Source organism: Neophocaena asiaeorientalis, unplaced genomic scaffold (genome assembly GCF_003031525.2).
Source record: "Neophocaena asiaeorientalis asiaeorientalis breed wild unplaced genomic scaffold, Neophocaena_asiaeorientalis_V1.1 scaffold258, whole genome shotgun sequence".
NCBI classification, from domain to species: Eukaryota; Metazoa; Chordata; class Mammalia; order Artiodactyla; family Phocoenidae; genus Neophocaena; species Neophocaena asiaeorientalis.
Genome location: NW_020172591.1, coordinates 3,164,764 through 3,180,526, shown reverse-complemented (window position 1 = coordinate 3,180,526; position 15,763 = coordinate 3,164,764). Strand labels below are relative to the sequence as shown.

At 39.1% G+C, this 15,763-nt stretch overlaps 1 protein-coding gene and 1 pseudogene across 4 annotated transcripts in view; one reads left to right on the top strand and one right to left on the bottom strand.

Annotated features, from left to right (window-relative positions):
- The window catches only part of INO80D (INO80 complex subunit D), a 70,701-nt gene that overhangs the window by 42,464 nt on the left and 12,474 nt on the right, over nt 1-15,763 (top strand). For all 4 annotated transcript variants that reach the window (XM_024738299.1, XM_024738303.1, XM_024738301.1 and 1 more), the window contains 4 exons: nt 6,405-6,514; nt 7,902-8,035; nt 13,360-13,577; nt 14,635-14,792. In XM_024738299.1, coding sequence (XP_024594067.1) covers nt 6,405-6,514; nt 7,902-8,035; nt 13,360-13,577; nt 14,635-14,792 — 620 coding nt within the window. The remainder of the gene's footprint in view (nt 1-6,404; nt 6,515-7,901; nt 8,036-13,359; nt 13,578-14,634; nt 14,793-15,763) is intronic.
- On the bottom strand, nt 1,016-1,678 carry LOC112395224 (60S ribosomal protein L27a pseudogene; annotated as a pseudogene).

Sequence of the window (15,763 nt, the reverse complement as noted above, 5' to 3'; positions counted from 1 at the left end):
GAGTGGTGGGCATATTATCTTGAAATATTTAAGCATTGTATTTTGGTTTTGTTGCTCAAAGTTCTATGATGGCAAAATAATCGTGCCATGAGGTGACAGTAAAAGTATTACTATAATTTTGCTGGAGTTTGATTAGAATTTATTCAGTAGAGGATTTGAGAATGTTACCTGTCTTTAAAAAAATACAATGCTTAGAAATTTTGTGTTATTTAAAAGTAATATTTAGGTCTTTTTTTAAACCACAAAAGTAGGATTCTATGTCTTTTACTTATTTTAAAATTTTCTTTTCATTGTATTTTCTGTTAATATTTACATAATCCCATATATCATGTATTCAAAATGTTTTATTACTTTGGATTTCTTGGGGGGGGAATCCCTTCTGTTTATAATGAAGATACTTGCTTATTGTGAAAAATTGAAAAATCTAGAGAAAGGCAGAGAGTCACCATAATGTCACCATTCACAAAACAGACCAAGCACTGTGAACATTTTGATTCTGTCTCCTTCTAGTCTTTCTCTGTGTGTGCCCATGTGGGCACACGCGCAAATAAACTTTATATAGATAACACATTTCGGGGTTTATATACCTAAATATTACCAGTGGTTGTCTCTAACCACTGGTAGAGATACTGGTGGAATTATTGATAAAGTTAAAAAAAATTTGTAGTCTGTGTATTTTAATTTTTCTGTAGTGATCATGCATGAGTCATTTGAGGAAAAAAGGGTTTAAAACAAGCAGAAAACTAAAAATTAACCTTTGCTTTGTAGCTATTGATCATATTCCTTACATACCTATATAATTTTTGAAATTTCATTTTGTGTAATTTGGTTTTCATTATATTTGCTGTAAAAAGATAACCTATTTTTCAGTTGGATATCTCAAAAAATACTATGCCCTTAAGATTTTTCTGCTTCTTGACATATTTAAGTTGTTTGGAACTGTGTATGTATATCTAATATACCTCCATAGTGGTTGCAGCCTGCAGTATTTCCCCTCACTCTTTTTATTTTTTGGAAAAGCACTTGTTATCATTTAATGAATCTCCCACCATGTGGCTTCAAGCTACCAGGACACAAGCCCCACCAACACCCTTAATCTTCTCCTCAGCTCTTCTGCTGAAGAATTTGGCCTTCACGATGACAGGCTGCTTTGGGAGCTTTCCCTTCCCCAGAACTTTGTAGTAACCCGATCACACCACGTCAATGATAGGAGCAGCTCCATTCTTGTTCTTGGCAGCATTTACCCGTGTCTGCTCACTGACCAAGGTCCACAATTTATCAAGGTTGACAGTTGGGCAGAAGCTCTGGTTCCCCTTTAAGTGGTAATGCCTCATACCAACTTTCCCAAAGTATCCTGGGTGATGTTTGTCGAAGTTGATCCTGTGGTGATGCATGCCACCAGCATTACCATGGCCTCCCGGGTGCTTCCGGTGTTTGCCGATGCAGCCATGGCCATGGCTCACGTGGCCCCTAAGTTTCCGGGTCTTCCTTAGTCTGGATGGCATGTCGGCGGCCGAGACGAAAAAAGCTCCCCTCACTCTTAAGAGCTCCCAGTCCCCCGTAATGGAGGTAGTGTCTGTCATAGAACATCTTAGCTTACATCATAGAACATCTTAGAACATCTTAGATCATCTTAGATCATCTTAGAACATCTTAGCTTACTTCTGACTCAGAGACTTGCCTTTCTCAGAGAAGCATTCCCAGATTCCACTGACTGTGTTGGGTCCCCCTGATATATATGCTGTTGTGCTCTGTACTCTGCTTCACTGTAGAATTTATACTTAGATTAATGTCTGTCTGTCATGCTAGACAGTGGTTTCTATGAGGGCGGGAACAATGTATATTTTGTTTTTAATCTCCACAGTGTTGATGAATGAATGAACAGAATTGAACAAGTGAAGGTCTATTCTCTGTTTATTGAAAGAACTCACTCAGTTTGACATAGGTTTTAAAATAATGGTATCTAACATTTATATTATATCATGCTTTCAAGAGTATAATTTCAGTAGAAATTTGAGTTTTGTCCAATATAAAACAATCTAGATGTAGACCATTGTATATATCGGGTCTCGTATATTATAATGACCCTGTCAGAGATGAAAGAGACTATACTGTGAGCTTGGGACAATTCGCTGTTTGTGTGGAAACTGTATTTGCCTATGATTTTTAACTGGCAGAATCGACTGCTTCCTTTTCAGAACATCTCCCAAACCACCCTTAGTGATGTTTTTAAGAAAATTTCATGATAACTAAGTATTACAAAACAAACACCAAGATGAACTTGATTATAGTTCTCAGATTTATGTGATGTCATTTGGTTATGTCTCCCATGATTAGTAAAAAGTTTATTGCTCAGTACATCACTGATAATCATATGACAGTGTGCCATAATCATTCCTTGGTGATTAGTAACTAGCTGCTTTACATTACATATATTTTAGGTTTGCAGAAATCAGCTGTCAGTTGAATAATGTCCTCTGTGTTTAATACTTTTTGTTCTCAAAGACCTAGTTCCACAAAAGACATTTAAAAGGTTGCTGTTAAATATTTTATTTTTATTTTATTTTATTTTAAAATTTTTAAAATTTTATTTCTTTAAAAATTTTTTGGCTGTGCTGCACGGCATGCAGGATCTTAGTTCCCTGGGATCAAACCCGCGCCCTCTGCAGTGGAAGCGCGGAGTCTTAACCACTGGACTGCCAAGGAAGTCCCGCTGTTAAATATTTAATTTATTTTATTTATTTATAAATTTATTGATTTTTGGCTATGTTGCTGTGCGTGGGCTTTCTCTAGTTGCAGGGAGCGGGGGCTACTCTTCGTTGTGGTGTGTGGGCTTCTTATTGCTGTGGCTTCTCTCGTTGCGGAGCACGGGCTCTAGGCATGCAGGCTTCAGTAGTTGCAGCATGCCGGCTCAGTAGTTGTGGCTGTGGGCTCTAGAGCGCAGGCTCAGTAGTTGTGGCGCACAGGCTTAGTTGTTCTGCAGCATGTGGGATCTTCCCAGACCAGGGATCGGACCCAAGTCCCCTGCATTGGCAGGCAGATTCTTAACCACTGCGCCACCAGGGAAGTCACTAAATATTTTAGAAATTAAAACTATAGTGACTACCTTCTAATAGGTATTCTTTAAATATAGTTTAGATATAAACTGAACAACATTAAAATGTTCTTTATATAATAACTTTGTCATATTTATTGGTGAATATGTGGAACAAGTCATTGAAATAGCTTAAAGTATGTAAACCCAAATCTCAGTATCTTGTAACCCACAATCCTGCAGAGAGATAGTGTTGGTTGTGTGAAAACTTCCTTTTTAATGGGGTATCCAGTAGAGCATACAAATGGGAAGCCCGTCGTAGATATTTTCATATTAACAACATCAAAACCTTTGTTTTGTTGGGATTATTTGGATAATAAAATATATCTAACATCACAGCAGGCATTTTTACCTTAATTATCCATGGGGATATTGAAATTCTGACTTTGGGTTTATTTTCAGAGAAAGATTGGTGAATTGGAACATAATGGTGATTTTAAAAAATGAAACCAATGGTTTACTTTGAAGTTTAGGTTAAAGAAAGTGAGGGTCGTGTTGTAACACTAGGCCTGGTAGCTGGCTGAGCAAATTATTAAACTGTTCAATGAAAATTATCCATTCAAAATAGAGAGGTACCTTCTATTTAAATCTAGACCAAGAGAAATTAGGCTTAGCTGCCAAATTAGTAAAGCTTCCTTTTTTTTGAAAGTGTGTATTCTTTTTACAGGCCTTAATGACCTAGTTCCTCACTCTTGTGATCTGACAAATCTTGCAGAACTCTTTTTTTTTTTTTTTTTTTTTTTTTTGCAGTACGCGGGCCTCTCACTGTTGTGGCCTCTCCCGTTGCGGAGCACAGTCTCCGGACGCGCAGGCTCAGCGGCCATGGCTCACGGGCCCAGCCGCTCCACGGCATGTGGGATCTTCCTGGACCGGGGCGCGAACCCGTGTCCCCTGCATGGGCAGGCGGACTCTCAACCACTGCGCAACCAGGGAAGCCCTTGCAGAATTCTTTTTGTTTGTTTGTTTTTTTTGTTTGTTTTTTTTGTTTTGTTTTTTTTTTTGCAGTACGCGGGCCTCTCACTGTTGTGGCCTCTCCCGTTGCGGAGCACAGTCTCCGGACGCGCAGGCTCAGCGGCCATGGCTCACGGGCCCAGCCGCTCCGCGGCATGTGGGATCTTCCCGGACTGGGGCACGAACCCGTGTCCCCTGCATCGGCAGGCGGACTCTCAACCACTGCGCCACCAGGGAAGCCCCAGAATTCTTAATTGAAGCAACTTCTATGGCAGCACCCGGCAGCATCTATTTGCATTTACTGTTTATATGAAAGTTACAATTATAATGAAAATATTCTTTTATTTAGATTTTATGTAATAAGTTCATATGTAACTTATTCTATATGACCTTCTCTAATTAGTGTAAATCATTCCACTTAAATCCTTAGAAAGATATTAGAAACAAACAATTCAAAATATTTCTTTATTTTTGATGCCTGACTTGTGACTCAGTGCATTAAGTAGATTCTTTTTCCATGCTCAGGCATGTGTAAAGACCTAATAGTTTGTGACACTTTATAAAATTACATAGATAGCATAGTTTTTATATTGATACTTTCAAGAATGTAAATATTGTTTATTTTAAAATTTTTTTTATGTTTGTATAAATCTATGGAAGGATCACAAACTAATAAAATGAATACTGGTCTTCCCTGGTGGCGCAGTGGTTGAGAATCTGCTGCCAATGCAGGGGACATGGGTTCGAGCCCTGGTCTGGGAGGATCCCACATGCCGCGGAGCAACTAGGCACGTGAGCCACAATTACTGAGCCTGCGCGTCTGGAGCCTGTGCTCCGCAACGAGAGGCCCGCGCACCGCGATAAAGAGTGGCCCCCGCTCGCCGCAACTAGAGAAAGCCCTCGCACAGAAACGAAGACCCAACACAGCCAAAAATAAATAAATAAATAAATAAAGGAGTTCCTTTAAAAAAAGAATACTTATTATAGAGCGAGTGGGAACTAGCAAATCAAGACGAGGGTGGAAAGGAGATTCTTCACTGCGTAGCTTTCTGTTCTGTATCCCATTCCTCATGTATTAGGTTAAGTTTTCTGCAGCTGTATTGTTTAGCAGCTTGACGAGGCAGGACAGGAATAAAGACGCAGACGTAAAGAATGGACTTGAGGACACGGGGAGGGGGAAGGGTAAACTGGGATGAAGTGAGAGAATAGCATTGACATATATATATACACTACCAAATGTAAAATAGATGGCTAGTGGAAAGCAGGTGCATAGCACAGGGAGATCAGCTCAGTGCTTTGTGACCACCTAGAGGGGTGGGAATGGGAGGGGTGGAGGGAGACGCAAGAGGGAGGGGATATGGAGATATATATACATATAGCTGATTCACTTCGATATACAGCAGAAACTAACACACCATTATAAAGCAATTATACTCCAATAAAGATGTTTAAAAAAATAAACTGAAAAAAATGATGATGATAGTGGTGGCTAACAACCATTGACTCTTTACTATCTATTTACCATACTATATACTGTATGTGGTAAGTGTTTTAGGAGTGTTATGTCTTTTGGTGCTTGCCTGTCGACTAGAAGTACTCTTATCTCCACTTTACAGGTGAGGAAATTGAGGCTTAAGCAAGGCTAAGTAACTTGCCCAAGGTCAGAGAGCTAATAAGAGGCAGAACGGAGATTCAGAACCAGGTCTGTCTGATCTAGTCTATGGTCTTCATCACTATTCTCTACTGCCTCTTTGTAAAGTAAAAGGAACCAAAATATCACTTAAAAAAGCAAAAAAACAAAAACAGATAGACATAGCTGAGACCAATTATAATGTAATATTTGTTTTGTCAGTAGGTTGGAAAAGTATTGGAACTGGTCATTGTAATTCATATTTGCATTTTAAAAAAATAAATTTGTTTATTTATTTATGGCTGTGTTGGGTCTTGCTGCGTGTGGGCTTTCTCTAGTTGTGTCAAGTGGGGCTACTCTTTGTTGCGGTGCGTGGGCTTCTCACTGCGGTGGCTTCTCTTTTTGTGGAGCACGGGCTCTAGGCGCACGGGCTTCAGTAGTTGTGGCACAGGGGCTCAGTAGTGTGGCTCACAGGCTCAGTATTTGTGGTGCACAGGCTTAGTTGCTCTGCGGCACGTGGGATCGTCCCAGTCCAGGGCTCGAACCCGTGTCCCCTGCATTGGCAGGCGGATTCTTAACCACTGCGCCACCAGGGAAGCCCCATATTTGCATTTAAATAATGAATGTAGTTAAAAATGTGGGTGTTACAGAGTAGTAACATTATTTAAATAATTGCCCTGGATTCTTAAACCATTTTTAAAAATCAGTTTTGTGGCTTTTGTTCCTTAGCATAAGCCGGACCAAGTTGAAGGAGGTGGAGCCAGCAGCATGCAGTGGGACCGTGAAGGGTGAACAGTGCACCAACAAAGCCCTTCCATTCACCAGACATTGTTTCCAACGTATCCTCTTAACTAAATCAAGTGTGCATTGAAAAGTACTAATTCATTGGGGTGATATATTTCATTCTCAGGCCAAGTGATGAATGGCTTTTGAAATCATAACTGTAATAACTGAAAATAATTTTTATATTACTTCTGATTTTCTTGGTGTCCTCTGAATAGTTTTTTTCTGCTTATATCATTGTGACTCTGTATTCAAGAATCATATCAAAATGAGCAAAGTTGACAGCAAGTAGTAGGTTTTTCCAGTGGCTGTCACTTAAATAAATTTTGTTAATAGGATTCTGGTCCTTCCAGTGGTTCTAGGTAGTTCGTATGAGGCAACCATGACACTCATTGATGGGAACTGTTTTTCGTCTTCTAAGAAAGTTATGCAGTTTTACAGTACACTTTTTGGTATGGTATTAATTTGCTATTTTCATAGGATATGGTGCTGATTTGAGATGAAAGATAACAAACATCACTGGCTAGGAAAGAATATATCTTAAGACAGGATATACTTGAGGAAAACCTAGTTAAGGAGCTTCAGACTGGTTATGAAATCTTGTTACTTTCACTTTTATTAAACATTTGAAGTTGAGTAGCATTTTAAAAATTTATATAGTTGCAATTACTTTTCTTTGCTATCTATCTGATTTTTGCTTTCCTTTCTGTTCTTGGTGTTGTATTTTCACAGCTTTTTCAGCAGTAGTTTCTATGCAGTAAAGGCTTTATAAATCGCCTTAACCGTAAAAGCATAAAGGAAAAATGAAAGGCATTTCCTTAATAGATAAAAAGTAAATCTATGGAAATGTAGTTAGTGGCTGGCTAAAAGTATAGATGCTTAAAAATGATGATGATAAAAAGCTGATGTTTCAATTTTAACAGTACAGTTTTGATTTAAAAGTAATTTTTCATAAGCTATAAGTTTGTTTGGTGTTGGAAGTGTGAAATGAAAAATTCAAATTTGGATAGTCAAATTTTTTGTAATTATATCTTTAAATATTTATTCTTGATGAGTATCTTAGGCAAAAGTTTTCCTTAAAAGAAAGTTTTTTGTTTGTTTTTTATCATCATAGTGGAACTTTTAGGAGTCAGTGTGTTAGGAAGGAAATGACCCTGCTTCTCTAAATAACAAATCACAATGGCCATAAATCACAATGGGAGACTCATGTTAGAAGCTCATTAGCAAAATAGACTCCTTCAGAAGTGTATTCTGAGAAATAAAGATGATAAGCTCAACTATTATCATTTTCCTATTATTAGTATTTGGGTTGGTTCTTTAGCTTTTATAGATTATAAAATTTATACTTACTAAGCACAAGTTAGGGAAGAAACAAATTTTATGTAGAACTCGAAAAATTAAATGGTTTCAGTGTATTTTATTCCTAACTTAAAAAAAACCCAGATATCCTCTTGAACCGCTCTCAGCAACTCTTCTCAAGTTGCACGGCCAAGTTTGCAGATGGACAGCAGTGCTCTGTGCCCGTTTTTGACATTACACACCAGACACCTCTGTGTGAAGAACATGCCAAAAAAATGGTAAGTTCAAATTTTATTTTCTGCAACAGAGGATTTCAAAGTTTATATATATATTTTTTAAATTGTATTGAAGTGTAGTTGATTTACTATGTTCTGTTAATTGCTTCTGTACAGCAAAGTGACTCAGTTATACATATATATATATACATACTCTTTTTCATATTCTTTTTCATTATGGTTTTCACAGGATATTGAATGCAGTTCCCTGTGCTGTACAGTAGGAACTTGTTTATCCATCCTATATATAATAGCTTGAGGCTTTCACAGTTTTGATAGCTGTCCAGAGTAGGAAATAGTTTATGACTTAGTACAAACTATATGTGTATGTAAATCACTGAAACGAGTTTTGTGAAACAATACTCTTTTAGTACCTCATATTTTGTAGTCTCTTCTATTTCACTAAAAAAAAGAAAAAGAAATGCTGGTCATAACTGATTGAATTAATATTATACCCTCACTGAAAGAAAACACTGTTCTAGAAAGTATTTAGTTAGATGTGGTCATTTTGTTTATTATCTATAGCTAGTCTATACTTCTCTTCTCCTCAAGATACATTTTTTTATACATAGGCAGATTTCCCAAGATCTTTCTTTTCTCCATTTCTCTAGGATTTTGCTTTTCTTATATATAATTCTGCGAATGTCTTGGAAATTTGATGAAATTTCAGCCAAAAGCCAACCCTTATTATAATTCCATTGGACTTAATTATTGCTTTAGTTAATGCTGGTAGCGTAAGCCCTAATTAATTCAGAATAATTTGGAGAGAAAAGTCTGAATTAGTGAACTACCTGAATTATATAATCACTTAAAATAAATGCATTTCACCCATCAGACACTTACTGAGTTGTTCTGCTATTTGCAAGGTATTGTGCTAGGTACCTATGTATTAAAAAATTGAATAAGACAACTCTTACCTGCTATGAGCATATTTTAGTTTGCAGGGATGCATCAGGGTAACCAAGTGGCCATTGGACAGGACTTAGTAGTGTAACACTGTGGTCCTGGCTGTGCCACTAGCTATATGTATAACATGGACTAATGAGTCTTCCTTTCTAGACCTCAGTAGCCGTGTATGAAGTTTACCGGCTTCTTCTCTAGGAACCTGTTTTGTTTTCTAGATTTCCTTTATGGACCATATATTTTGAAAAGTTGTATACTAAACTATGTATACAAATATTGAATAATTACTTTCCCATTTTAATTTTAAAACATTTAAAATATAGACATTTTTGTTAGCTTATTGAGATGTTATCACGGTTAAAGAATGACTTCCATATGATTTTTGTTGTTGTTTTTGCGGTACGCGGGCCTCTCACTGTTGTGGCCTCTCCCGTAGCGGAGCACAGGCTCCGGATGCGCAGGCTCCAGGCACGCAGGCTCAGCGGCCATGGCTCACGGGCCTAGCCACTCCGCTGCATGTGGGATCTTCCCTGACCGGGACACAAACCTGTGTCCCCTGCATCGGCAGGCGGACTCCCAACCACTGCGCCACCAGGGAAGCCCTAATTTGAGCTATTTTTAAGTTTAAAATTACATAAGAGTAGAGCAAACACTTGTATTCCATCCGTCCCCCAGTGAGAGGCTAACACTGGGTGATAGAAACTGTGCAAATCTCATGGCTCTACTTTCAGACTGTATCTTGAATTCACACACATTTTACCAACTTCGCTGCTACCATTTTAGCCTTGGCTACCATCATCTTTGCTTGCATTATTGTAGTAGCCTCCTAATTAGTTTCCCTTCTTCCTGCCACGCCCCCTGTGCCCCGATGTGTTGCTCACATATCAGCCAGGGTAGACTGTGCATGTGGGTCCCACTGTCTTTGAATTTACATATAGTAAAGTTCACTCTTTTTAGTGTCCAGTACTATGAATTTTGACATGCATACAGATACATAATCAAGATACAGAATCATTCCATCACCCCCCAAAAGTCTCTAGTGTTGCCCTTTGTAGTCGGCCCTTTTCTATCCCCACTGATCTGTTTCTGTCTGTATAATTTTACATTTTCCAGAATGTCTTCTAAATGGAATCATTCAGTATGTAGCCTTTAGAACAGGCCTTTTAGAATATACATCTGATCATTTTAGTTCCCTGATCAAAACTTTCCACTGGCTTCCCATCGCATCTAGAATCCAATCTGAAATTCTTACTATGCCTATGAGGCACTTCCTGATCTGGCCCTGGCAACCGCTCCAGCTTCGTCTTATACCCTCTCCTCACTTCCACAGCTCCAGCAACATTGGCCTTCTTGCTCTTTCTTAAACACTCTAAGTATGCTCCCACCTCAGGGACTTTCTGCTTGTTTTTCTCTTTTCCTGGAGTGTTCTTTCCCCAGATTCTCCATGTCTCACTCCTTCATTTCATTCAGGTTTCTGATCAAGTGTCAGTTCATTTCTGCCTCCCCTCTACCCTGCTACTTTTTATCCTTGTACTCTACCTTATTTTTCTTCCTAACATTTATATTTGCCTAACATTATGTATTAATTAGTTTGTTTATTGTCTGAATCCCCCTACTAGAATGTAAACTTCACAAAGGCAGGAACATTTTTTGTTCAATGCTACTGTATCCCCAGTGCTTGGAACACAGATGCTCCATAAGTAATGGTTGAATAAATTATCGGTTAGGCACATGGCTTGTGGGGGATAGGGGTGAGATTCTGAACTAGACTCAGCCACTTGATAGACAGCCATTGGTAGAAGAGGCTAGAGCTGCCCGAGGTCCAGGCTGGCAGACAGAACATGGTATTCAACAGGTATGAGACCATACAACAGATGGTAAGTTACTAAATGCGTTGTCCTGCATAGAAGTAGCATGGGACAGTGAGAATGCTGGGAGTGAACAGTGTTTGTAAGTAGTGTAGGTAAATGAACAGTTGGCTTTAGGAAAGCCTCTAGGACACAGGTGTTCTTTGGAGGAGCTAAGTAAGGGAACACCAAGGGCCAGGCAGGGTCTCAGTCATGGGCACTTCCGTGTGGAGGAGCTGGCACCTTACCAAACACGTTGCGTGGCTACACAGCATAAGCCTGAGAGTAAGACAGAAGCTTAGAAGCAGAGCCGGTAGGATTAGTATATTCTTGGCTAGAGCTCTCTTCCTCCCTCCTGCTCAAGATTCACACTGGTCCTAGAGGGAAATCCTGGAATGGATGCCAGCACCTGGTGGGTACTGGTAGCTGCTTATTCACTATTTATTCAGTTACATAGTGGGCATAAAAAAAGTAGACGTCACGTGTTGAACCAAAAGGAATTACAGAGGCTGGGAAGCAGCCTCTTTTTTGTTGTTTTCTAAATTTGTGAATTTTGAGTCTGTAATTGTGTTTGGATTCAAGTATTTGTCTGGGATTAAACATCTTTTAGATTTCCTGAATTCCTGCTTAATTTTATTCTTGCTTTGAATTCGTTTGATGTTAGTGATAATTACTAGTCTTCAGGTCTTTTTATGTATTTGATTATAAGAGTTATTGCTGAGTTCATCAACTCAAAGGTGACATCAATCGTAGAAACCACGATTGTTTTATATACCACCAAGAAGGAAAAAATGTTGCACAGTGCATTTCTTATCACTTAAAATTTTTATTTTATACTTACCAAAATAGCTTTTTTAGTCTTAGATAGATAGACATAGATATTTTTATCTTCTATAGCACCCCTGGTTTCAGCTAATTCTTGGTGTGTGAAAGGCAGTATTTTCTACATACATCTACTATAACACAGCTTTGTCCACTTTGTGGATTATTTTCCTTGTTCCTTTGGTTGTGGCTTTGCAATAAAAAGGTGGGTGGGGGGTATCGTGGACAGTTCTTCAATAATGAATATTTGCTTCACCAGTAACAGTTTTACACACTGCCACTTTTTGTGCCTTTCTGCATACACAGCAGTTTTTCCTCTGCGTGTAAAACCAACAATGCATATACCTTCATTCAAACAATGACAGTACAAAGAGCTATGACCAACTTTGAACATGTAGGCAGCACCAACTGTAATGACCATCACCTGGCTGACGGCAGGAATAATATGCCGTCATTGTAAAATGCTTTCCGATTGTAGAGAGAGTAAAATGTGCATCTGGGTCTTCAGATTTAAGGGTACTTAGCTGAAGAAAGCTAGTTGTAGTGCAGGTTTCTATTCCTTCCTGGTTCTTCTTCCTTTGCCTCCTCACTTAATTGCAACAGTTTTATAAAGCTGTGTGCCCATTGTCTTCTCTCTTTACCATGTCTCCCTGGTCCCTATAAATTATTTGAAGGACTTTTACTGTCACGATTTCCAGGTCTCCCTGTCTTCCTTCCTGTGCACCAGATACGGTTTTCTCCTGCCTCCCTGGACGTCTTCACGTCTCAAACTCTATCCGAGCCCAGCTGAATTCCTTAACTTTTTTCCTGATTCTGTTTATTCTGCTGTGTTCTGTATCCCAACTAATGGCATTATCCCCTAACAATCACCTCAGCTAGAAATCCTGGACACATTTGAGAATTTTATATTCCCCGCATCCTCACCACATCCAAGGATCTGTCACATCTTGAGAATTCTCTCTCAACAGGCCGTCGCTTTTCCATTCCTGCTTACTTTGCCCTCAGCTATTTATCAGTCTCGTAATACTTGTTGAAATAGCCCTCTGTTTGGAACTTCTTCCTCCACTCACTTGCCTCTTCTCTTTATCCCTTTACGTTGCTAGCAGGATAGTTAATCCTTTTAAAACATGTACTCCTGTCATCAAAACTCATTCCCCACTTAACAGAGTATTCAAAGTCATACAGGATCTGGTTCCAGACTTCTTTACAGGTTACTTTTATATTTTGTCCTCCATTATACCCCGAGCAATAGTCATACCCAATTATTTGCTGTCCTTTTTGTCTGTTTGTGCCATTTCCTTTAGCCTAGAATGATCTTCCCCCTTATCCCAACAACTTAAAATCCTGTTTATCCTTTAATCTCACATTAACTACAAATAAAGGATTTTCCTTTTGTGTACCCTTAGAAGGTGTTTATATCATTATTGCCCAATTTTTTCTACTGTATTTATGTATCCTTGTAGTCATGTTTTTCCCATGGGAGACTAAGTTCTTTGAGAGCACAAATCAAATTTTATTCAATTTTTTATACGACAGCACCTATGACAATGCCTGTAAATGTGGGATGAGCTGTATGTATATATTGAATTGATTTGAATTAAATTTTAAAATGAATTTCTTATTCATTTAATTATCGTTATGCATCGTTTTAGGCACTATGTAGAATTTTAAGAGATATAAGTATTTTTTTCAGATAGCTGTTTGGTTTTTCCCAAATAATCTCAGTTTAAAAATACCCATTTATTCATTCCAAAGGATAATTTCTTGAGAGGAGATAGCTCCCGTAAAGTTCAGCACCAGCAGCAGAGGAAACCCAGGAAAAAAACCAAGCCTCCTGCACTTACCAAAAAACACAAGAAGAAGAGAAGGCGTGGACCTCGTCGACCCCAAAAGCCCATTCCCCCTGCAGTTCCTCAGGGGAACCTCAGCATGCCCACCAGCGTCTCACTGCCAGTGGAGGCCTCTCACATCCGGTCAGTGATGGCGCCAGAGTTTACATCTGCTTTACGTGTTCTGATTGTTCTCAGAACATCTGGCTTCCTTTACTTTTCTAGTGTTGGAAGTAGGCTAAAGGAACCATTTGGTATATAAGCCTAGACTTATAGTTTTCAATATGATTTTTTACAAAATATCTGAAGTAAAGCTTTTGATAACCAAGAGAGCAAATGCTGATATTGGGAATTTAATTGACTACTCTCAGGTTTTTCTGTTCCAACAGAAATATTCCATCAGAAATCTGATGCATTATTAACTTTGTCAGGGGTAATAAGCATTTTGACCAGATGAATGAGGCTTCTGTTTCAGCTAAACATCCCAGTTTTATCTGTTTCATTTTTTAAAATTTATTTATTCATTCATTCATTCATCCATTCATTCATCATTTATTTATTTATTTTGGCTGCGTTGGGTCTTCGTTGCTGCACGCGGGCTTTCTCTAGTTGCGGCGAGCGGGGGCTACTCTTTGTCACGGTGCGTGGGCTTCTCATTGCGGTGGCTTCTCTTGTCGCGAAGCACGGGCTCTAGAGCGCAGGCTCAGTAGCTGTGGCGCCCAGGGTTAGTTGCCCCGCGGCATGTGGCATCTTCCCAGACCAGGGCTCGAACGCGTGTTACCTGCATTGGCACAGGCGGGTTCTTAACCAGCACGCCACCAGGGAAGCCCTGTTTCTTTTTTTTTTTTTTAATTATTATTTTGACCAGATTTTAAATTCTACTATAAAGTACTAAGACACACTCGATATACCAAATTGTAATTCATTTTACTAGTGCACCAAATTGTCATTCATTCTAATTTGCAGTAAAAATAGTATCTCCAAATGGTTGTCTTCTCTTAATACATGGGTAAGCGTTGCAGAAGTGTGTAACTGCATACGGTGAGGTCTTTCGTTTTGGTTTCCGATTTCCTTCTCTTAGAGTAGGAAGGGAGACATTTTGAGTTAGGATTTTCCGTTTTTGCATCGACAGACTTGTCTTGGGGACACTGATGTGGAGGTCAAGTGGGGGGGGCGGGGCCAATCGTGTCGTATTTCCCAGGAGCCCGTCCACGCCAGAGCTGAGTGCTGATGAGCTGCCGGATGACATTGCCAATGAGATCACTGACATTCCACATGACTTGGAATTGAACCAGGAGGACTTTTCAGACGTCCTGCCACGGCTACCTGATGACTTACAAGATTTTGATTTTTTTGAAGGTATGGTCAATGTTTTGATTGGAGAAAACTGTTTTTTAAAATGAGTTTTTTAAAGGGGGAGGTAGGTTTTTGAGATATGTTTGGAGTATCCCTCCTCACGTGTAACATCTTTCACCAGAGACAGGAAAGGTAAAGCACTAAAACTGTTTTACTCTTTTTAGAAGGTGAGGCATGTACAGTTTTTAGACTGATATCCTAGCCTTAGTGGATCAGTAGGTTTCTGACCAGGGATCGAACCCAGAGCCCCCTGCATTGGAGCGTGGAGTCTTAGCCACTGGACCACCAGGGAAGTCCCGTTCCTTTACTTATTTATTATCTTTGGCCTCACCACGCAGCACGTGGGATCTTAGTTCCCCGACCAGGGATTGAATGTGGGCCCGTGGCAGTGAAAGCCCTAAGTCCTAACCACTGGACCACCAGGGAAGGCACCTACCTTCATTTATTTTATTTTATTTATTTTATTTTATTTCTTTTACATCTTTATTGGAGTATAATTGCTTCACAATGGTGTGTTAGTTTCTGCTTTATAATAAAGTGAATCAGTTATACATATACACCCTTCGTTTATTTTTGAACAAAGACATTTAAAATTTGAGTTTATTGAAACCTTTCAGAACTTGTCCTCATTTTAATACCCCACCATGTACTTCAATTGAAGTGCACTTTTCCAGAACAAAGTTGACTTAATACTGCCAATTCTCTAGTGCTTTCAGGGGAAATCTTTTCTACTCTTAAGAAGGTTTCTTTCACCATTAAAAACTGGATATTTTGGGGGTGATTAGTCAAGTTCCTAACAATGGGTTTTTTATATTGGAAATGAAATCAGTGAGGCCTGTGACTTCCATTTTGTGAAAATCACTTAGAAAGGGGAGAAGGATGAGAGGGGAAGAGTAGAGAGTAACGCAAAAGCATTTCAAAAGGTAACCTATGAAGTGAGCTGAGTGCTTGGTGTTGCGCTGAGATATGCACGT